This window comes from Syngnathoides biaculeatus, chromosome 10 (assembly GCF_019802595.1).
Source record: "Syngnathoides biaculeatus isolate LvHL_M chromosome 10, ASM1980259v1, whole genome shotgun sequence".
NCBI lineage: Eukaryota > Metazoa > Chordata > Actinopteri > Syngnathiformes > Syngnathidae > Syngnathoides > Syngnathoides biaculeatus.
In genome coordinates, this window is record NC_084649.1 from 25,830,656 (window position 1) to 25,854,756 (window position 24,101).

Consider the following 24,101-nt stretch of genomic DNA (forward strand, 5'->3'; position numbering starts at 1 on the left):
AGATAAACAGCCCCACTCACAATCACACCTAGGGGCAATTTAGAGTGCCCAATTAATGGTGCATGTTTTTGGGATGTGGGAGGAAGCCGGAGTGCCTGGAGAAAACCCGCGCAGGCACGGGGAGAACATGCAAACTCCACACAGGCGGGGCCGGGATCGAACCCGGGGCCTCAGAACTGTGAGGCCAACGGTTTACCAGCTGAGGTTTTCTGTGGCATTTCAAATTCAAATCCTGGTGGCACTTATTAACTTCCATAGAAAACAGTTTACAATCAATTCTATTGTACCATAATTAAAAAAAAAATGCATACCTTGAAAAAATATCTCATCACCTAAATCTGACATCCCTGTCGGGACAAAAGGTGTATTTTTACAGCAATAAAGCCTTTTTTTTTTTTTTTTAAAGAACAAAACACAAGAACATAGTCATTTTTTACAAGAATAAAGACAGATCGCTTCATAATATTACATTTTTTTTCTTCAAAAAGGGCAATGTTTTAATTCGTATGGGTACGCGTTGTAATGAATATTGATTGACGTCAGGTTAATGAGGGGACCTTCAAAAAATGCCTCACTTGTAAGGGCTCGCTGGACTTTTATTGCTTAAGATTTTTATAACAATTCGGTGCACATTTGTTTTGTCAAAAATAAGCAACTTTTAATTTCCACTAGGATTTTACTGCCGTTAGGGTTATGAGGCGGCGCTTGAAAAAGTTTCTTCCCTGTGAGTGTCCCCGAACCCCAAAAACTTTAAGAATCCCCGTAAACTGTCTCGGCCGGACCCGATATAATACGACTGCAATCTTCTTTATTTGGCATGCAATCCAAAACCCGTTCTCCGCCGAGTTGTAGGCACACAAAAAAATGAGGGTAATACAAGTGTAAAATCAAATTGGGATTATTGTCTAAAAGCGCCGCATGGCGAAATAATAGCGAGCGCCATGAGAAAGGTGGACGACGTAACGCATTTATGCGGGCGAGCATCCAGGCTTTAAAGCAGATGATGAGGTACTTTAATCACATCACGGCCTCCACACTCTTCCAGGAGCATAATTCCTTACGTCGGTCGGGCTCCGATGCAACAAGAGCGCGTTGCGCATTTCAACGACGGCCGATGAGTACGACGGTTTCGTGCGAATCCCGTCTCGACCCCGACTGAGTTAGTTATACCGCTCAGATCTGAGGTGTAAGAATGGAAAGGTTCTTGGCTGTGGCCTTAAGGTTTCTACTTGCCATTCTGCCTACGTAGCCAATTCACGTGTGAGGTTCTACTACTACCTCGAGTTTTTTCATTATCGTGCATCGCACAGACTGATTCCAAGGGCCAATCAGGCGCGTTCAAGTGCTCTGTTTGTATGTCTCGAGAGGTTCAGGCTTTCGGTCTTGGACTTAAAAACAACATCAACAACAAAAATCCCCAGGATAAGTCTTGCATTCTTTCTTTACATCAGTAGAAGCTTTAAGCTGACAGACAAATTGCAGACTGCAGCACGCAGAGCTGCAGGAACAAAGCTTTAGGGGTGGGGGGGGGAGAGTGGGGGGGGGGGGTACCTTTGAGTGTAACTGGATTAAAGGGAATTCAGGAAAAGGGATGAAACACAACAGCGCTACCAAACATACAGTAGGGAAGGAAGTACTGAGGTATTTCCCATCAGGCAACAAATTGGACAAAATCTGTAATTTTTTTTTTTTTTTTATGTCCTCTGTCCCCCTTTGCGCAAATGTAATTGGGATGAAAATTAAAGCCCCGGAATGAAGCTAGCAAATGAGGTGTAATAATAGCCAAAATGAATCAAAATTGGATGTAATTATATCATCAAGTCCGCTTTCAAAGTCCCTCGAATGGCCAAAATACTAATGCACATATTTGTTGACCGCCACGCGAATTCGTTTGATGGCCGAGTCTCGTGTCAGTGCAAACGTCGTCTTTCTTCTTTCTCTCCGATCCCAAATCACACTTTCCTCAACAAGCAACCAGACAATCGATAACACAACAGCAGGCTTGGGGCAATATCCGGTGATTATTTCGCGGACCACCAGGTGGGGCCACATGGACCACCAGCGGTACGTGCGCCACACTTTGAGTATCCTGCTCTATTTGAACTCCAGAGTCTGATTCTCGAGTCATTTATAAAGCCTTCGCCACAATGGAGGATAAAAAGACTGCGCTTGTCAAAATATTACCTTCTTAATGGCCGAAATTGAATCGAGTGCCCTCCGCGTTCGGGAGAACAAATTATGTCCAAGCCAAAATGAGCAATAAAATATCCCCGCAACTGCCGTCAGTGACCTCTTCCGGCATCTCTTGTAAGGACCAGCGACCCGTCCCCCGATGAGGACAGTTGTGTGAACGTCGTGTCCCTCGCCTGATGACATCAACGGAAGCGAGTGTGGCACTTATTTATTTACTCTCTGATGACGCAGCACGAGACGCAATTTGGAGACTGACTGCAGGGTTCTCCGAGGTCTCCGCCGGTAGATCTGGGCCACTGTGCTCATCTTCTCCAAGCCTTTATTTATTATTTTTTTTTTTTTGTTTGATTGCGGTTTTAATCTTCATCCACGTTGTATGCTGAGGTTTGCCTCTTGAAAACTTGCCTGGGATTTGACCTACTGGGTGTATTGTTTTGCTATGAATATCATCCCGAGCTAGCTAATTCTGCGTCATTTTAAACTGGGACCAAGCAGGCCCCCCAAAAAAACGGCACGTCAATTCGAAACACGGCAGACCTGCCATATTTGAATGAATAAAACAAATTGCTGAGTGTCTGAAATCAGGTTTCAAAACTGAAATAATAAGGACCAGCTCTCAGCTCTCAGACCTTGTGGGCATGTGGATTGGATGCGGCAAAATGAATCAGACAAAGGGTCCAACTTCAAAATTAAATGTTTATTGTGGACTACAGTTGAAAAATAAGCACACAAGTCAATTGTCACAGCCAAACACGGCGCCCGACGACAGCAAGGAAGCCCGAGAAGTCAAGCAGTCGGCGCTGCCCCCTTCGCTAGTATCAAGTTAGCCATGAAGCCATGTTGTCTATGGTGAAAGATCCCCAAACCGTCCATCCTCAATGCGTACGGCATTGGTGGTGTTGACGTTTGGGTTGCCATCTGCGTATCATTAAAAAGTTAATCCATTCCATCCATCCTTCCATTCATTATCCACCGCTTTCGCGGGTCGGGTCGCAGCGAAGTAGCTCCAGAAAGGATACCCAGACTTCCCTTTCCCCAGCTCATCCGGAGGGATCGCGAGGCGTTCCCAAGCCATCCGAGAGACATAGTCTCTCCAGCGTGTCCTGGGTCGTCCTCTGGTTTTTCCAGTGGGACATGCCCGGAACACCTCACCAGGGAGGCGTCCAGGGCCATGTCCCTAGAGCTAGTTTCTGTAGCCGGGGATCGGTTCTCCAAGGCCTTTGGCCACCGCCCAGCTCACATTGCACCCAACCCCTATGCCCCCCCCCCCTCCCCCCTCACAGGTGGTGAGCCCGTGGGAAGGGGGACCCATGTTACCCCTTTCGAGCCCCATGGGTGCAGGCCCAGCCACCAGGCGCTCGCCTTCGAGCCCCACCTCCAGACCCGGGCTCCAGAGGGCTGGGCCCCGGTGACCCGCGTCCGGGCAAGGGAAACCAAGATCCAATTTTTGTAGTCATCATAGAGGTGTCCATTCTTTTTTTATTTTGTAATTTTTGGGAGTTTAAAAAAAAAAAAAAAAGGTCACCAAGCCGTTCTCCAGATTGAGGCATCCGGCGAAGATGCATTTTCGAGGTTTAGCCGTCATGAGCTTGCTAGCTGCATTCTGGAGTGGCAAATGGGCCTTGTTATGGACGCTAACACAGCGAACTCACAACCGGGCCGCCGAACAAAAAAAGGTCACTTTGTACTTGGGGGAGGGAAAACGTCTGGTTTTATCCCCGCCCACCAAATCAGGAACATTCAAGCGGTGAAAAAGATGCTGAAGCTATAAGCGCAACAGTTCCGCACAACTGCATAGTTATAACTCTTTGTGTATGTTTTCAGTTCTTCAAAGATATTTAATAACATATTAACAAAACACAGATATCTGCTTAGGCGGTATCGTCCTTTTTCCATTGCCGTCGCTATCAGACAAAAACGGCGAACGACGTTTGGCTGACCACGAAGCCCGTATGATAGCCGCTCGTCTCAGCCGATAACTCTGCAGTCAATATTTACAGCGCTGCTCCTGCCCGCGATAAATATTCACAAGCCTGTGTCCTGGTGGCGAGACCACGGGATACTAGTTCATGTGCAATCATAATAGATCGCACAGCAAGAGGTGTATTTCCCCCCCAAGAAAAAAAAAATATTCCATTCGAGATGCTGCATGATGAATTGTGAGCAGCCTTTTGTTCTGCGCGCGTACATGTTAAATAATAACATCTTTTAATTTGTGTTTGTAAGCTGTTTTTGTTTGACGTTGCAGAGGCAACTTGCGATGGCCTTATTTTTTGTTCTTTTGATGTCTGGATGATGCACATATTTTTCTTAATCATGCAGCGGTTCACAGTGACCCAGTAACATTCTCACTGTACCAAGGAAATCACCATATCGGGAGGATTAATGTTCTTTCGAAGTGTCAGCTCCGCCAAGTTGACTAATTTCTCACAAAACCGCAGCAAGCGGCTCGTCCATCAGTTTTCTACGAGTGTTCTCGCTGCATTTTCTTTTGGGGGGGGGGGCTCGACACGGTTGAAACATCTATTGCAACTGCAATTTCCACCAAGACAATCAGATCAATAATAAAAGGAACAACAGCTAATAAAATAATAATAATAATAATAATGGCACTTATGTTTTGATAACCCTCCTCTCATTTTCCCGGTCCCGATGGCCTGTTAAAAGTATCGTTTCGATTTGAAAGTTCTCCTTCTTGACTTAAGACCTGCAATCAATTTATAAATGAAAATGCTTGATTGGTAATTAAAAAAAATGTTTGAAGTGATTTTTTTTTTTTTTAATGATAAGCTTGCGAGGACAAACAGCTCAGAAAATGGAAAGATGGATAAAATAGTGAATTAGCAACTGCTGAGAGCGTCAGCCTCGCAGTTGTGAGGACCGGGATTCAAATCCTGGCCCCGCCTGTGTGGAGTTCTCCCCGTCCCTATGTGGTTTTTTTCCGGGCACTCCAGTTACCTCCCACATCCAAAAAACGTGTATTGATTGGAGACTAAATTGCCCCTAGGCGTGATTGTGAGTGCGACTGTTGTCTGTCTCCGTGTGCCCTGCGATTGGCTGGCAACCAGTTGAGGGTGTACCCCGGCTCCTGTCCGATGACACCTGGGATTGGACGGATGGAGTCCTGAATTATCCACTTTGAACCGATCTGTGAGCAGCAAAACGCTAAATATTGATTGGATGAGAAAGAACAGCTTTCACGCTGGGGTTTCTAGCCTGGGTTAGGATTTTGTTTGGTAGTTTTTTTTGACAAGGGTTAAGGTTTCAAATTGGGGTTTAAGGCCAGTCTAAGGATTTGCGTGCATGGCGACTCGGCCTGAATTGGAGGGCACAGAGAGTGCCAGACAATCTTTCACACTCTTACTGGAGGAAACAACAATTTGAACAATGTGAATAATTCCGGCAGGTAAATCTTTAATTTGAGGTCGCGCTTTCGGTCCAGTCCCAGGATATTGGCTTGCCGGTGAAGGCGTAGGGCAAGTCTGGAGACAGATGGCGCCAATTTAAAAACATTTCCTGCTGATGATGTGGACTTTTCTTGCTGATCTTTTCACTGGCGCCCAACCAAACCAGGCTACGCCGTGCGGCGTTTGCTGATGCATTGTTATCAGATTGATCTTGTTTGGGCACGTTACAAATATAGCAACAGAGCCGCTTGGGTGTCGGAGGGGTGAAAAGCTTATTTTGTTCACCTGTTCCCCCTTCCATGTCAGGTCCAGGAGTCATTGTCTTTGATTTTGTTTTGACTTCACCACTCCCCCGATGGAAATAGGATATCTGATTAACCAGTCGGCCGTGTTTGGGCTTTATCCGGCACGGCATTCATCATCTTCGGGAGTGGAGACAGAAGCTATTCGCACACTGAAGAAAAGCAGTGATTGCAAATTGCTGAAGCATCTCCGTGGGAAGGCCTTGAAGACGCCCTGTCTTCCTCACGGAGTGCCTCGTCTGGAGCCGTACACGAGCCCTTTGAAATCCACAACAGAGAAAATTCCTTCCTGTCATCGTCTCAAGGTGTCAATTGAAAACCTTCCGAGGAGAATCACTCTAATTGAAAACACGACGACGACTCCAACAAATTGACACAGATGAGGACCGTGTCATAATGGCGTCCTGTCATGGGGTGGCAACCCTTTCTGTGGGCTTCTATCAGCGACAGCCTGATCGAAAATGGCAACTCCAGGCTGGGACAACGTTCATATTCTTCACTTTTAGATTATTAAAGAGGACATACAGTGGAAAATAGACTTTTCGATACAGAATTCGCCTGTACAATGGTAGCTCAAACTGAAGAATGCCTCAACTTGTTTTTCGACTCTGGCAATTTCTTTTGCCTTCACCTGCAAGTCATGACTGAACTTGCGACTTTATACGTTTTCTAGCAAGGCAAGGAATAGACTGTGTAAATTGTGCCATCAGAAGATCTTCAATTGGGATTAATCTTCCCAATAAAAAGGCAAAAAAAAAAAAAATGAGCATGATCGTGCGTTCAGGTTTCAACTCCCGCTGGTCTTCCATGATGTGCCAGAAGCTGATCGGAACGTGGAAAAATGCACCGAGCGTCAATGGCCCTTCTGTCTTATGATGCCGCCTCTCTTGCTTTTATTTGCTTTTTCTCCTGGAACACACACACACACACACACACAAGGCCATCCATTCAAAGGCGGTCTTTATTCCTCAAGAGCATTCCCCTGAAGTCTTTGGAGTAGGCCGCTGGCTGGCTGGGATTGAAGTGAGGAACTTCAGGCATTGGCCGCTTTTAACTTGATGATGAAAGCTTCAGAGAAGCAACAGTGGGGTGGGGGGTGGGTGTCGGGTGGATGGTGGGGAGAAGTTTGTCGGTGAACCAAAGAAATAAAAAAAAAAAAAACCCGGTGGAAAATAATAATAGCTCCTCAGGTGTGCAATCTTTCAAAAGCAAACTACAAGTAACGGTTGATGACTCAGGCCTAGGCTAGAATAGAAGTCCAATAAATGGAAGCAATGACATTTTTCTTGTAGAATGTTGCAAAAGTTGGTGAAAACACACACGGGGCGTGAACCGCAACGATCTGGCGCCGGACCAGTCGTCCCCATGGTTCTATATACACCGGGGCCAATCAGCCAGCAGGTGTGCCTGCCAATCAGAGCGACCGTGCGGGCACCAGCGCAGCCACGGCTGGACCGGCAGGATCATGACAGTCACAATCAAAACTGGACAAAAAACACAAATTTAGCTCAACGTTACTTGAGGAGTATCCGAAAACCCAACCACACTTTGTTTAAAAATGTATTATATGTGCAGTAGAAGCCACATACAACCATTTTTGCTGTATGAACTTGTTGAACGCATCGAAAGTGAGACCGGAGTGAGTCGTGACGAGGAGGGTTGATGTTAGCATCAGGCGGAGAGAGAGAAGTGCACACACTTTGGCTTTGAGCAGAGAGGCTCCAGAAAAGCACAGCGAGCGCCTCGCTTTGCACTCATCAACTCGAAAAGAGAGAGAGGAAAAAAAAACCCCTCAAGAAGTCAGAATGTAGACAGCAGCACACCAATCCTGCCCTCCCCACCGGACAGATCGGTGGTCTCCCTCTCTCCCTCTCTCTCTCTCTCTCTCTCTCTTTCTCTCTCTCCATCCATCCATCCATCCATCCATCCAGCAGCCTGCATGCGCTCAGCTCCCCGGCGCAGGAGGCTGTCGATCCGCCGGCAGAGGCGAAGGTGCTGTCCGCCGTTTCTTCCCGCCGGACGGGCTGCCGTCTCTGCTCTTCATTCCCGGCTCGGATTTGACTCCCGTCCACTTTTAGATGGTGAGTTGCTCGCTTTCTTTGTGCCGACCAATTCGTCGCTACGGATGCGTTGCGTTAAGGCGATGGAAACTTTACGTTTGCGTGACTGCGCGGGTTGAAACGATGCAATATGTATCCATTTATTTTTCACCATTTATGCTTAAAAAAAAAAGGACCATTTACGTCATAATTCAACAGGTTCCGACTCTTGCTACTGCTCGAAACAGAGAGCGGCAGCACAGATTGTAGTGGTGAGCGACTCTGCCTCACAGTCACGAGGTTCAAATCTGGAGTTTGCACGTGCTCCGTGTGCTTTTCCACTGACGGTACTACTGGGGGGGGGGGGGGGGGGGTTCAGTGCCACCCTAAAAAACAATCCGGCCACCCCCGCCATTTAAAAGGAAAGCAGAGAACTTTACTGAAAATGGGATTGGGGGCCATGACTTACGGTATTCTGTTGAAGGAATGGGAACAGGTGGAGACAGAGCTGAACGGCCATCACGTGAAGGAGCCTTTAGTTCTTCTACATACTGCTGGCATAGAGCAATTGAGAAATAGTGTGCATGCAAACGTTATTAGCACTTCATAAATGATCATTTTTGGCCTAATAACGTGACACCGGTGATAACAATAAAGTATCATCACTGTAGTGTTCCACTTGTAACGTTGAGATGTTTCCCTCCACCTCCAACCTGTAGATGTCAGCAGATTTCGAGGAAGCCTGAAGGCGACGAGCACGTTTTCCAAGAGTTGCCATGGCTACGGGAGTCGCCGCGTGGCTCCCCTTCGCCCGGGCGGCCGCCATCGGGTGGATGCCCGTCGCCAGCTGCCCCATGCCGGTGGCGCCGCGAGACCACCGTCGCCGGCAGGACGAGCTGATCGTCCTCAACGTCAGCGGCCGCCGGTTCCAAACCTGGAGGACCACCCTGGACCGGTACCCGGACACCCTGCTCGGCAGCTCGGAGAAGGACTTCTTCTACAACGAGGAAACCAAGGAGTACTTCTTCGACCGGGACCCCGACGCCTTCCGTAGCGTCCTCAACTTCTACCGGACCGGGAAGCTGCACTACCCGCGGCACGAGTGCATCTCGGCCTACGACGAGGAGCTGACCTTCTTCGGCATCATCCCGGAGATCATCGGCGACTGCTGCTACGAAGAGTACAAAGATCGGAAGCGGGAGAACCTGGAGCGGCTTCAGGATGACCAAGAGGAGAACAAGGACGTCAAGCTGCCCCACATGAACTTCAGAGAGACCATGTGGCGGGCTTTCGAGAACCCTCACACCTCCACCATGGCGCTGGTGTTCTACTACGTGACTGGCTTCTTCATCGCCATCTCCGTCATCACCAACGTGGTGGAGACGGTACCGTGCGGCTCCACCGCCACCCAGAAAGACATGCCGTGTGGCGAGCGCTACACGGTGGCGTTCTTCTGCATGGACACGGCCTGCGTCATGATCTTCACGGTGGAGTACCTTCTACGTTTGTTCGCCGCGCCCAGCCGCTACCGCTTCATGCGTTCGGTGATGAGCATCATCGACGTGGTCGCCATCCTGCCATACTACATCGGTCTGGTGATGACCGACAACGAGGACGTGAGCGGCGCGTTCGTCACCCTGCGGGTCTTCCGGGTCTTTCGCATTTTCAAGTTCTCGCGCCACTCGCAGGGCCTGCGTATACTCGGGTACACGCTCAAGAGCTGCGCCTCAGAGCTGGGCTTTCTGCTCTTTTCGCTCACCATGGCCATCATCATCTTCGCCACGGTCATGTTCTACGCTGAAAAGGGCTCCAGTTCTAGCAAGTTCACCAGCATCCCGGCTTCCTTCTGGTACACCATCGTCACCATGACGACGCTGGGGTAAGTCACTTACCTCGTACGGCGGGTCCTCGGTTTATGACCAGTCAAATATAAGCTACTGTTCTCACAAAAAGTTAGAGGTGATTTCCTTTCGAGTAAAACTTCACAGGCACGAAAAGCGCAGTGTGAAGATGGGATATTCTCCCGCGGAGACGCACCCTCGCTAATTGGTGTTTTGACTCTGCATGAGTGGACTTTCATGTTTCTCCATGATGTGGGACTTCACGGGGTAAAGTTGGGCAAAACCAATGAAATCAAGTTCTCAGTACATGTTGGGGTAAGCTCCTGCTGTCTGTCACTGGACTTTCCAAGGTTTCAATCCTTTGGTGCAGTTTCTCCCTACCTTGGACCTCACCAAAGTCTCTTCCACTTGTTTTGCCCGCCGACGACTCGAAACTCCGCGGACGCTCCCCCTTTTGAGAGCATCCCGCTTAGAGCGTCACAATGGCGAGGCGCTGTTGAATTTGCGAACCACTGTCTCGTTTTTTTCTTTTTTTTACGACGGGAAAATGTGAACCGCATAATGAAAAGGACCCTTTAAATACCAATTTTAATTGAATCAGGAAATACACGGTCCGGTTCTGAGATCAAATACGTGTTGTGAATGTTGCCCTTCAGCTCTGCATTCAAACTTTTTGAAAAGGTCAATTAAGTTCACTTGTAAAGGTTGTAGTGCATCTTGGGTTCATCCAGAAATTCCCCCCAAAATACACCTGACATTTTGTTACTCGTCGAGGCTGCCAACGACTGTTTTTGCAGTGCCGTGGGAATATCTCGACCCTCACTTAGCGACAGCTATATTTATTGTTTTTCCATATCATTACTTGATATTATTATTATTCTATCAATACAAATGAGAAAAAAAAATCAATATTATCCCCCTCCAAAATTGATTTACATGCATAAACTCATCAACAAATGGGCCCATCTGTCCGTTTGGCCCTTTGCGCAAAACGTTTGCCCACATCTGCGATACCAAAACAGCATTTCAACGTTTTTCAATGCCACTGTGTGGGTTAAGACAACTTCATTTATAAATCACAATCAATTTTTTATTACACATTAACTAACAGTGTAATGAAATAAGAGTGGGGTGTGTTTTTTATTTTTTTTTTCCTCATTATTATTGTGGCTTATCCCAATGCCCAAGCAGCATATATACACGGCAAGTGTGCTCGGTGTAAGAAAACAACAACTGCTTTGTGAGGAATTGATTTAAAGGCGTCATAAAGTCTACAGAACGATGTTTTAAGCCCAAAGGTAAAAATTCCCGGGAGGGTTCTTCTGTCACATTTATTACGATTCAACACACTTAATATTTCACAAGCTTGCCGCGGCTCTGTGGCCGTGAACCGCGGGGCAACCAGAAGGTGTTGCTCAAGTTTGGCGGTGATGTATTACAACGATTGTAGCTACACTTTCTTTTTTTTTTTTTTTAATAATGAAAGTTAATATTATTATTCTTTTCAAGGCAGTTTCAGTTATTTATCACTGAGGCATTGCTGCTGCAGCTCAAGACATGCTTGGGATGTGATTTGAGAAACATAATCAATGGCTGGCATTTGTACCCGTCCAGGCAGCTGCAGAATATGATTATTTAGTTTTTCCCATTTTTAATTTTCTCTCAATTTTCCGCTGTTTTTGCCATTCACACACATGACGCTCTAGAAGATGAAGTTTCGACTAGCAAGTCCTGCGTTGGTTCCATTTGTAAATACAGCGGTGCCCAGAGATGCAAGTGACACGACTTGCGAGTTTCTCGAGATAAAAAGATGTCATTCGGCTTTTGATTTTTTTTTGCTTCAAATTAAGAGTGCAAACACAAAATATGAATGCTGCATGGTCGCGGTGAATTTAATACAACTCAAATGGAGAAGAAAATGTATCAAAAAAGCGGTTTCAAGCCGTTTAATGCCTCTCCTACTAGAAGTCTACTGTCAAACTAAACATCAAACTAAGGCAATTATACATAATAACCAAACCGCCGCAATTCCCGGCCTACAGAGCGCGCCTAGTTATAAGTCTCACCCAGTACATTTGTAAAGGAAATACCATTTGGTACATACCTACGCCGCAGCTGTGGAAAACCCGCAAGTGCCCACATTGAAACACGAGAGATTTACAAAGAAAGACCATACACAGAGAGTTTAACACTAGCGCCGCTGTGCTAATGCTAACGCCGCGCTAACACTTACACTAGAGTATATATATTCCATCTGTCTCACGCTTACCTTTTCCGCTCGAGTGCCCCCTTGCGGCCGTTAGAAAAAAATACACAAATTGGCCGCATCACCGTATAAACCGCAGGGTTGAAAGCGTGTGAAAAAAGACGCGGCTTATAGGCTGAAAATTATGGTCTATTACTTTAAGAACGACCAGTGTTAACCTACTATGCTAACATGCAATGGAAAACCCAATTGACATGCTAACAGTTAGCAACAGTGGTTATGATGTTAGAACCCTTTGAGCAACAAATATTTGGATGCAAATGCTGGAGCAAGTTATGGAGACAATTTAACAATCATAAAATACTCACAGGCGTACATTCTTTATGCTCAACAAAAAAATAACCAATATTGCTGCATCTTACTGAGTCCCTGACAATGCAGCCCTATGGGGGCACAAACCAGTGCAATCTGTAGGCCGGTCCCAAGCCCGGATAAATGCAGAGGGTTGCGTCAGGAAGGGCATCCGGCGTAAAAACTGTGCCAAACAAATATGAGCGTTCATCTAAAGAATCCCATACCGGATCGGTCGTGGCCCGGGTTAACAACGCCCGCCCCCGGCACTGCTAACCTGCAGGGCGTCGGTGGAAATTCAGCTACTGTGGGTCGAAGACAAAGAAGAGGAGGAAACCGGATCCAGCGTCAGAAGAAAAAGAGGAATGCACAGAGCCTACAACTGAGTGTAGGGACTTGAATGTTGGGACTATGACAGGAAAAGCACAGGAGTTGGTTGACATGATGATTAGGAGAAAGGTTGATATTCTGTGCATCCAAGAGAGCAGGTGGAAAGGTAGTAAGGCTAGAAGTTTGGGAGCAGGGTTTAAATTATTCTACCACGGAGTACATGGGAAGAGAAATGGAGTAGGGGTTATTTTAAAGGAAGAGCTGGCTAAGAATGTCTTGGAGGTGAAAAGAGTATCAGATCGAGTGATGAGACTAAAATTTGAAATTGAGGGTGTTATGTATAATGTGGTTAGCGGCTATGCACCACAGGTAGGATGTGACCTAGAGTTGAAAGAGAAATTCTGGAAGGAACTAGATGAAGTAGTTCTGAGCATCCCAGACAGCGAGAGAGTTGTGATTGGTGCAGATTGTAATGGACATATTGGTAAAGGAAACAGGGGCGATGAAGAAGTGATGGGTAAGTACGGCATCCAGGAAAGGAACTTTGAAGGGCAGATGGTGGTGGACTTTGCAAAAAGGATGGAGATGGCTGTAGTGAACACTTATTTCCAGAAGAGGGAGGAACATCTAGTGACCTACAAGAGCGGAGGTAGAACCACGCAGGTAGATTATATTTTGTGCAGACGATGTAATCTGAAGGAGGTTACTGACTGTAAAGTAGTGGTAGGGGAGAGTGTAGCTCGACAGCATAGGATGGTAGTATGTAGGATGATTCTGGTGGTGGGTAGGAAGATTAAGAAGACAAAGGTAGAGCAGAGAACCATGTGGTGGAAGCTGAAAAGGAAGAATGTTGTGCAGCCTTCCGGAAAGAGGTGAGACAGGCTCTCGATGGACAACCGAAGCTCCCGGAAGACTGGACGACGACAGCCAAGGTGATCAGAGAGACAGGCAGGAGAGTACTTGGTGTGTCATCTGGTAGGAAAGGGGAGAAGGAGACTTGGTGGTGGAACCCCAAAATACAGGGAGTCATACAGGAAAGAGATTAGCGAAGAAGAAGTGGGATACTGAGAGGACTGAGGAGAGGCGAAAGGAGTACATCGAGATGCGACGTAGGGCAAAGGTAGAGGTGGCAAAGGCTAAACAAGAGGCATATGAAGACATGTACACCAGGTTGGACACGAAAGAAGGAGAAAAGGATCTCTACAGGTTGGCCAGACAGAGGGATAGAGATGGGAAGGATGTGCAGCAGGTCAGGGTGATTAAGGATAGAGATGGAAATGTGTTGACTGGTGCCGGTAGTGTGCTAAATAGATGGAAAGAATACTTTGAGAAGTTGATGAATGAAGAAAATGAGAGAGAAGGAAGAGTTGAAGAGGCAAAACTGAAGGACCAGGAAGTGGAAATGATTACTAAGGGGGAAGTCAGAAAGGCACTACAAAGGATGAAAACTGGAAAGGCAGTTGGTCCTGATGACATACCGGTAGAGGTATGGAAGCAATTTGGAGAGATGGCTGTGGAGTTTTTGACCAACTTATTCAACAGAATACTAGCCGGCGAAAAGATGCCTGAAGAATGGAGGAAAAGTGTTCTAGTTCCATTTTTAAGAACAAAGGGGATGTTCAGAGCTGTGGGAACTATAGAGGAATAAAGTTGATGAGCCACACAATGAAGTTATGGGAAAGAGTAGTGGAGGCTAGACTCAGGACAGAAGTAAGTATCTGCGAGCAACAGTATGGTTTCATGCCTAGAAAGAGTACCACAGATGCATTATTTGCCTTGAGGATGCGCGTGGAAAAGTACAGAGAAGGTCAGAAGGAGCTACATTGCGTCTTTGTGGATCTAGAGAAAGCCTATGACAGAGTACCAAGAGAGGAACTGTGGTACTGCATGCGTAAGTCTGGTGTGGCAGAGAAGTATGTTAAAATAGTACAGGACATGTATGATGGCAGCAGAACAATGGTGAGGTGTGCCTTAGGTGTGACAGAGGAATTTAAGGTGGAGGTGGGACTGCATCAGGGATCAGCTCTGAGCCCCTTCCTGTTTGCAGTGGTAATGGATAGGCTGACAGATGAGGTTAGACTGGAATCCCCTTGGACCATGATGTTCGCAGATGATATTGTCATGTGCAGTGAAAGCAGGGAGCATGCAGAGGAACAATTGGAAAGATGGAGACATGCACTGGAAAGGAGAGGAATGAAGATTAGCCGAAGTAAAACAGAATATATGTGCGTGAATGAGAAAAGTGGAGGGGGAAGAGTGAGGCTACAGGGAGAAGAGATAGCGAGGGTGGACGACTTCAAATACTTGGGGTCAACAATACAGAGCAATGGAGAGTGTGGTCAGGAAGTGAAGAAACGGGTCCAAGCAGGTTGGAACAGCTGGCGAAAGGTGTCTGGTGTGTTATGTGACAGAAGAGTCTCTGCTAGGATGAAGGGCAAAGTTTACAAAACAGTGGTGAGGCCGGCCATGATGGACGGATTAGAGACGGTGGCACTGAAGAAACAACAGGAAGCAGAACTGGAGGTGGCAGAAATGAAGATGTTGAGGTTCTCGCTCGGAGTGACCAGGTTGGATAGGATTAGAAATGAGCTCATGAGAGGGACAGCCAAAGCTGGATGTTTTGGAAGGAACAAGATTCGAGAGAGCAGACTTCGATGGTTTGGACACGTTCAGAGGCGTGAGAGTGAGTATATTGGTAGAAGGATGCTGAGGATGGAGCTCCCAGGCAAAAGAGCGAGAGGAAGACCAAAGAGAAGGTTTATGGATGTGGTGAGGGAAGACATGAGGGCAGTTGGGGTGTTGAGAGAGGAAGATGCAGGAGATAGGCTAAGATGGCAAAAGATGACACGCTGTGGCGACCCCTAACGGGACAAGCCGAAAGGAAAAGAAGAAGAAGAAGAAGATTACTGAGTCCCTGACAGTCCCAGTACTCGAACTCTCTTTTTGGGTGTGCACGATGGTGGGAAACGTGAAGAAACCCGAAGCAATAGCCCAATGAAATTAATTGCACCATTAAATAAATCACCATGCTGGAACTGTTGAATAATTTATATTGTATTTAATTATGTTATTACCCTTTTTGAATAAAGTACAATATTTTCAAATGGTATTTTTCGTTTTTAAAAACACAAAACAAAGATTTAGCTTTTGGGTAGAAGTCTGGTACGGATTAATGGCTTTTCTATTCATTTCAAGGGCGAAAGTGACTTGAGTCAAGAGTGTGGTCGCAGGTCGAATTAAATTCAAAGGACAAGTACGCAGTCAAACCTCCAATGTATGTACAGTAAGTGGAAATATCACTGAAGTAAAAAGTACGGGGGGCTTCCGTCACGACGAATGTATGTTGCTGTGGCAGTAACGTTGCACAAATCTGTACAGAAGTCGGATGCGCCGCAGTCCATCACGAGCCTTGCTAACGCAGTGCACGAGTAATAGTTACTGTAAATATCTTCATTCGAAACACTTGCGGTTGCATCATTCTTGAAAAAAATCTGATGAAAAACTCTTAGCGCGGCTGTGACCGAGCACGTCGGCACGTTCGTTTGCGGCCATCCTGGTCACGGTAATCCGCAAACAGTAATTCATGGCAACCGGACGCGACTTGTTTTCGAAGATGTTTTTCGAAGGCGTCTGTAACGACGACGACAGCAACAAAAACAAAAACAAAACGAAAAGAAAGGTCCAGTTGTTTGAATCATCCTTTGAGGAATTCAGTGTTTATTCATTATGAACGCTTGAAACACGGAAACTTTCTACGCCGATGGTGGAGTGTTGTCTTCATGTGACCTCGCTGCAGACAGAGCGAATCGCTGGTGCAGCTGGAAAGCGTAGGCCTCACAGTTCTGAGGTCCTGGGTTCAATACCCCTGTATGGAGTTTGCATGTTCTCGCCGGGCCTGCGTGGGTTTTCTCCGGGCACTCCCACGTCCAAAAAAACATGCAATATTAATTGGACACTCTAAATTGCCCCGAGGTGTGATTGGGCTGTTTGTCTCGATGTGCCCTGCGATTGGCTGGCGACCGGTTCAGGGTGTACCCCGCCTCCTGCCCGTTGACAGATGGGATAGGGTCCAGCATTCCCGCGACCCTCGTGAGGATAAGTGGCCAAGAAAATGGATGGACGGTGAAAAGAATAGAATATGGAGCTGAAAAATGGGATGAATCAGTCGTACTTTTAGACTACTAGTTTGCACTCCATCCATCCACCCATCCATTTTTTTTTTTGCCATTTATCCTCACAAGGGTCATGGGGAGTGCTGGAGCCTTTGCTGCTCACGGATCGGTTCAAAGTGGATAATTCAGGACTCCATCCATCCAATCCCAGGTGTCAACGGGCAGGAGGCGGGGGACACCCTGAACCGGTCGCCAGCCAATCGCAAGGCACATCGAGACAGACAACAGCCGCCACTCACAATCACGCCTAGGGGCAATTTAGTGTCCAATTAATGTTGCATGTTTTTGGGATGCGGGAGGAAACCGGAGCGCCCGGAGAAGACCCACAGAACATGTGGACTCCACCCAGGCGGGTCCGGGATTGAACCCGGGACCTCAGAACTGTGAGGCCAACGCCTATCCCACCTGAGCCACAGTGCCGCCAGTAGCTTGCAATGTGTTGTTGAATAGTTTTGAGAGGTGTAGCTAAACATAAAGCTTGGCAAGATGGTGCCGCTCAGTGGACTTCACCACCGGCAGCTTTTCCCGCATTATTTTCCGTCTTCCACTTTAGTGCCCCAAAGCCACAGAGGAAAAAAGTCGTTATTGGGCTGTCATCGAGCCCACCGGTCCAGTCGGGATGATCTGCCACGTCGCGCCTCATTTGCTTGGCAATGAAAAACACGACGCGAGCTTGGAGCTTTTTTTACGGACCTGGAACTCGGCGAGTTGGGCGCGATTGGCTTTTCTGGATAAAAACAAAAACAACAACAACAACAAAAAAAGCCGCTAACAGAACTGAAGAAAGTTCAACTAGGGCTGGCAATTCATTGATTTTTACCAAACCGTGTTATTTTATTTGTCGGGTTGATTTTTCCCAGATTTTTTTAGCGACCTCAGTAGTTCAAAGTGTGACCCTGCTGATATGCACTGCTTACGCTCACAACTGATGCTACTCTACAAAGGCCATACATTTATCTTATTTTCCCAGCCACTCGAGCAAATAATTTCGACAAAAATGTATCATTTTGAGCCGAGGTAGGCGCTTGCATGCCACATACGTATGCTGTACTACGCCACGTTCGCCTTGCCTCACTTCGACGACTTTCCTAGAGAAAAAAAAAAAACGGGAAAAAGCTGCAGGAGATGCTGTTTTTAAATTCAAACTATAAAAAAATGGCAATTTATTCAGGATCGTGTGCGCACACATTTTGTCGAAGGGGACAATTTCTCCCAAGAGGAAACTCTTGTTTTCCCGCTATCTATAATTATTGCTGTGAAATTTGGTGCGAGTTAATGCGGGGGGGGGGGGGGGGGGGGTGGTGGGGGGGGGGGAGTTAATGGGGAAAAAAAAAAAAAATCCCAGAAGGAAATAAAAAACTAAAGAGCAAAAACCCATTTTGAATAATGCCATTGACATTTGACTTTTATACGAGCGAAGGAGAGAAAAATAAAGCCCAAAGCTAAACTGCAGGCTCTTTTTTGTTGTTGTTGTTATTGAAAACGGACAAAGATTTCTTGTTCCATCCACGATATTTCTCCGCGTGAGCCTGCATCGTAAAAGTCCTTTCCACGGTCTTTTGTATCACACATACAAAAAAAAAAAAAAAAAGATAGAAATGCCAAGGTGGAAGCATTATGCAAAATTGGGTCTTTGAGTAAGATGACATTTTGTCCAAGGCACAAAAGAGTCGCAAAATGCTCTGACAAAAAAAAAAAAAAAAAAAAAAAAAAGCTGCACCGCCAGCCAAGGACATCCTTGGAAAAAAAAAAAAAAAAAACGGAATTCATGTTCAAAGCTCAGGCACAATTCAACAAAATTCATATCAAAGAACTTTAACAATATATATATTTTTTGTATGAAAAGTCTGAAGGTGAGACTAATGCAGTTTCATCTTCAAATGCTAAATTTAGTTGCAGCGGCGCTCCCCCATCATCCGACAATAACAATAACAACATCCTCGCTGGCGCGCTCGTATTGCCTTTTGATCGTAATAACTAAAGCGTCTTTGTCTTCTTTTCGCCGCCAACTTTGTGCCGCTTGTCTTTTTCTTTTTGACCGCCCCCCCCTCCCAAAAAAAAAAAAAAAAAAAAAAAAGCCAAGCTGTTCAAAGAAAAACAACAGTAGGTGTAAATAAAAATTGATTCATGGCCGGTGCTTGGAATTAAAGTCAACCCTTCCAATCAAGCACGTATGCGGGGGGGGGGGGGGCGAGTTCCTCAATAAGCCCATCTGTCAATGCAATATATATTTAATGCGATGTGACTCGTTGGGACTCCATTACAATATTTTAATGGAGTGGGTTGCGAAAGCGCAGCTCGGTCGACGAGTGATGACGCGCATCTGCCACTCAGCTTTAAAGTTCCTCGTTTGCCGGTTTGGGAGTCCCACGTTCCCCCCAAAACGGGAGGAAGACTGAAACTTGTAGAATGTTGTGACCCGTGATTTCCTGTCTCCAGGTTATAGCCTGCTCCTTTCGCCAAACGTCTCGCGGGTTAGGCTCCATCTCACCTGTGACAAATATCACGATAACGTCCAGTCGCGACATTACGTATACGGAGAACAGTTTGAACTCTCGGTTTTTGAGGCAATAAATAAAATTGGGGCGGGACGATGGTTCAGCTGGAAAGCGTCGGCCTCACAGTTCTGAGGTCCCGGGTTCGATCCCAGACCCGCTTGTGTGTTCTCCCCGTGCCTGCGTGGGTTTTCTCCAGGTTGGCACTCCGGTTTCCTCCCGCATCCCAAAAACATGCAACGTTAATTGGACCCTCTAAATTGCCCCTAGGTGTGATTGTGAGTACGAGTGTTGTTTGTCACAAAGTGCCCTGTGATTGGCTGGCGACCAGTTCTACCCCACCTCCTGCCCGTTGACAGCTGGGATAGGCTCCAGCACTCCCCGTGACCTTTGTGAGGATAAGCGGCTAAGAAAATGGATGGATATGTGGATGGATGGAGTGCAAGCTACGAGTCGAAAGGTACCACCGATTCATCCAATTTATCATGTGATTATGAGTGCGGCTGTTTGTCTCGATGTGCCCTGCGATTAGCTGGCGACCAGTTCAGGGTGTACCCCGACAACTGCCCGTTAACAGCAGGGATAGGCCCCAGCACTCCCAAAGACCCTTGTGAGGATAAGCGGCTAAGAAAATGGATGGATGGAGAAATAAAATTGTCCAAAGTCAGTGTCGGACTTCGGAGCTTCAGATGTACTGTCTATGATCTGGGGTGTCAAACATGTGGTTCAGGGGTCACATACAGTCTAATTTGATGTTCGACAGGACAGGATGAGAATAATCACTATCGATGATATAAATAACAATAGGTTGGTGTTTTATACTTTGCTGTAATGTCAATAAGCAGTTGCTTTTGGAAAATCAGATTGAATGAACTTATTTATAACAATGTTGGATTTCTGAAGAAAAAAAATGGGCAATGTATCATTTATCTGTGAATTTCAACTGATTATAGAAATTGTACAAGAAGGCACAAAATGAGTTTAAAAAAAAAAAAGTAAATCATCTTACACATTGTACATGTAAAAAATATTCTACTGCTATTTTCTACATGTGCATGATTCACAAAAGCTAAATTGTCTGCATGCAACATGCAAACTAATGTGAGAACCACGTGAAATGGACATGAACGTGTTCGCCACCTTCGCCCTAACTGTCACGAACCTCTGGTACAGGGGGCGGACCCAAATGCAGGACTTCGAGGCAGAGGCATAATGTTCAATGTGGTTTATTCCGGAAACTGGGTCATACATGGTGTAGCAGTCCGACAAGGCAAAGGTACAGATCCAAAAGACACGCAGTAAGGTCCGATGACTCTGGGGCAAAACTAGCAACTCAACAGGACAGGATCTCTCAGGACCCTCTTTTGGCTGTGGCCAAGTCTTGCTCATGACACTAACGATGAATAAAAAAGTACAGATATATTTCTATGGCCCCACGAGAGCGTCAGCCACACTTTGCGTCTCTGATCGCTCGTTGTTTCGTCTTCTGCAAATCAAATTAGTGCCGCAACGTGCGTCCGGAAACGGCCAAATTATTTGAGATGATTGTACTCGCATCCTACCGTCAGCTCGCGCTGTTTTTCTCGCCGCCCGGCCGTACGCTCCGCATCCCTCGTCGACGTCCTGTGGCCGTAGGTGGAGGCAATTTGAGGACGTGGTTATTGAGATATTGTTACACTTGGATGAATTTGGAGAGCGAGAGACAGGCAGATGGAGGAGAAGCTGATAAATCCAGGCTAAAGCCTTCCTTCCCTGAGGCGGAATTGTGCTTCACAAACACTGCACACTTCCCTTCCCATAATACATTCTCATATTGTTTTTTTTTTTTTTTTGGTTTGCTTGTTTATTTTTTTTTTGGCTGTCCCTTTCCTGCCCGCAACACGGCCGTAGAAAGCAAACAAAGTGGAAATCCCGAGTTTATTATTCGCAATCTCATTAGTCATTCCCAATCCACACGAGGCAGTCTTATCACATTTGAGTTGTTGTGCTCGCTGAATGAAATTCAAATCTTCCGTTAGCCCAAAATTTATATGCCGTTTACCACACGGACATGGGCAACAGTCGGGCTGGGGGTGAAATCTGATAATTCGACAATGTCGACTTTAAAAAATATGTCAATTATGATCCAACCAATTGCTCCGCCGTACAGCCCCGTTTAAAAAAAAAAAAAAGAAAAAAATCATTCCCGGGTCCCGGGTTCAATCCCCGATCCGCCTGTGTGGAGTTTGCATGTCCTCCCCGTTCCTGCGTGGGTTTCCTCCGGGCGGGCACTCCGGTTTCCTCCCGCATCCCAAAAACATGCAACATTAATTGGACACTCGAAATTGCCCCTAGGTGTGTTTGTGAGTGCAGCTGTTTGTCTCGATTTTCCCTGCGATTGGCTGGCAACCAGTTCAGGGTGTACCCTGCCTCCTGCCCGTTGACAGCTGGGATAGGCTCCGGTGCTCCCTGCTTGACCATTGTGAGGATAAGCGGCGAAGACAATTGATGGATGGTCAATAGAATATAAAAGAATAGAATAGGGAGCTGATAAATTGGATGAATCCGTGGTACTTTTAGACTAGTAGCTTGGACTCCATCCATCCACCTATCCATCCATTTTCTTAGCCACTTATCCTCACAAGGGTCATGGGGAGGGCTGGAGCCTATCCCAGCTGTCAACGGGCAGGACTGAACTGGTCGCCAGCCAATCACAGGCCACATAGAGACAAACAGTCACACTCACAATCACACCTTGGGGCAATTTAGAGTGTCCAAGTAATGTTGCAGGTTTTTGGGATGTGGGAGGAAACCGGAGTGCCGGCAGAAAACCCACGCAGGCCAATTAGCGGGATACCCCGAAAGAACGGAAGGTGTTTTCTTTTGCTCCTGCAACTTTGGCGTGTGCACAGGACAAAACGTGGAGAACTCTTCTTGCATACCGTAGCTATTTTTTTTGTTTTTTTTTTTGTTTTGTTTTTTAGCACTGAGCTTTCTTGCTACCTTTCCTGTCCAGGTTGGTTCCATTTGCTGTTCTGCTGGTGAGCATCAGGTTTTTTTTTCCTCTCAGCCGTCCGTCCCTTCCGATGGTGCCACGAGACGTGCCGACATCTCGGGCGCTTTCCGCTGATTCATTCATCGCCATTCTGATCTCGTTTTGCCTTTACGGGCATCCTCGCCGCGTCTGGACAATGACCGAAGCCGGTCCCGGGTAACGGGCCTGCGGCGAGGGAGATACGGGCGGACGGCGCGGGGGCGGAAGCTCGGGGTTCAGGCCCGTCCGGGGTGTTTAAATCGAGCTCGCGTGGCCGATAAAAGGCTTCGCATCGAGCAAAAGCAAAGTGAGGTCCGCTCCCCTGCGGCTGTAAGCCGGCCGGGCGGCCTGCTTATTGGCGTCAGCGGCACGGGTTGTAAAAGACTCATCTCCCTTCCTTGTGGTTCACCATCAGCTAATTTTCGAGCGCTCGCCCATTTGAGCTCCAATCTGTTCATCGGACACGGTATACGATCCAGACGATGCCTTCATGACGCGTAGCGCGGCCAGCGCGTTTGTCCGACGGAGTCGTCCGCGCTCCGGAAAACGCGACCAACCCGATAATGAGAGAAATATTAATGAGGTGTGCATTGAAATCTGACTCGGTTGGTATAATTAGAGTCAGCCTCCCAGTTGTAGAGTCCTGGTCCTGGACGTGAGGTTTGTTCTGTAGCGGCAATGTGAGAAGAAGAAAAAAAAAAAAAATGTTGCTATGCATGTAGGTCATGTTCCCATCGCTGCCTTAATCAGCGGCTATATATAATTCGCTTTCTTCCGAGAGACTTTTAAGATGGCCTCCCCCTGTGCGCTCGCCTCGACGTCTCTATTAGACTAAGTGGACCGGGCCCAGGGGCCAGCGTCAGAAAAAGGGAGAGGTCAGACGTTTATTGGACCTCCTTCGTCAAAAGGAAGACGGGAGGAGGAAAGATGATAAAAGGCAGCGCGACACTGGTTGTCCTTAAATGTCGCACCCCCCCCCCACACACACACACACACTTTTGGCTCCCGAGGGGCCAAACAAAGCCTTGAGCCGTTTCGGATATTGCCAAACAAACGTGGAAGTGCGCAACGAGGCGCTCAACGGGGACTTTGCGCTGGCAAAAGGGAAATTGAATGTTACGACACCTAATAAGCTTTTTATTGCCTTTTCCGCCCTTGAAATCTTCAAAGAATTATCGAGCTCTAAAACTACAATAAGCAAAACCCTTAACTGTGTTAGTGTGCCTTTTTTTTTTTTTGTAACGGGGATTTATTGACTTTTTAGTAACATTCGCAAACAAGTGCTGGAACAGAAAATGTATTTCTTTGGATGCCGTGAAAGTGAGTCGTCGGTAATCTGCATTTTTCTGCCTTCGTTCCGAGGTTGTGTTGCTATTCAGTGGCATGAATAATTGGGTGATTTCGTCGCCTTGTTGAACCCCCGAGGTCAAAACGAGTGCCGCTTGTGGGAAATTGGAAATATTCCCTGCCTTTATTGGGCCAAGATGCTCTCGCAGCCAATTTGTCACCACGGCGCTTTCTAATAATAACCGTGTAATGTAATGCACCGCCGCCGTTACTTCATCACACACCCAAAAAATCGTTTAAAATGATTGAATTATTGGAAACGATCGAAAGGTACTGGGAGACGAAGTACCCCATATGACCAAAGCTTGATTGTACAGATGCTGCACATCCGTAGTTTGTCAGATCTTTGGTTGCCCTTTGCATTTGTCTACGCGCCCTTGAGCTAGCTTGTGAACCCCAAGTCGT

General features: G+C 46.8%; 1 protein-coding gene across 2 annotated transcripts in view; it reads left to right on the top strand.

Annotated features, from left to right (window-relative positions):
- Nucleotides 1-24,101, top strand: part of LOC133507315 (potassium voltage-gated channel subfamily D member 3-like) — an 83,016-nt gene that overhangs the window by 11,089 nt on the left and 47,826 nt on the right. For both annotated transcript variants that reach the window (XM_061832235.1, XM_061832234.1), the window contains exons 4-5: nucleotides 7,751-7,983; nucleotides 8,661-9,820. In XM_061832235.1, coding sequence (XP_061688219.1) covers nucleotides 8,718-9,820 — 1,103 coding nt within the window. In that variant the 5' untranslated portion in view covers nucleotides 7,751-7,983; nucleotides 8,661-8,717. The remainder of the gene's footprint in view (nucleotides 1-7,750; nucleotides 7,984-8,660; nucleotides 9,821-24,101) is intronic.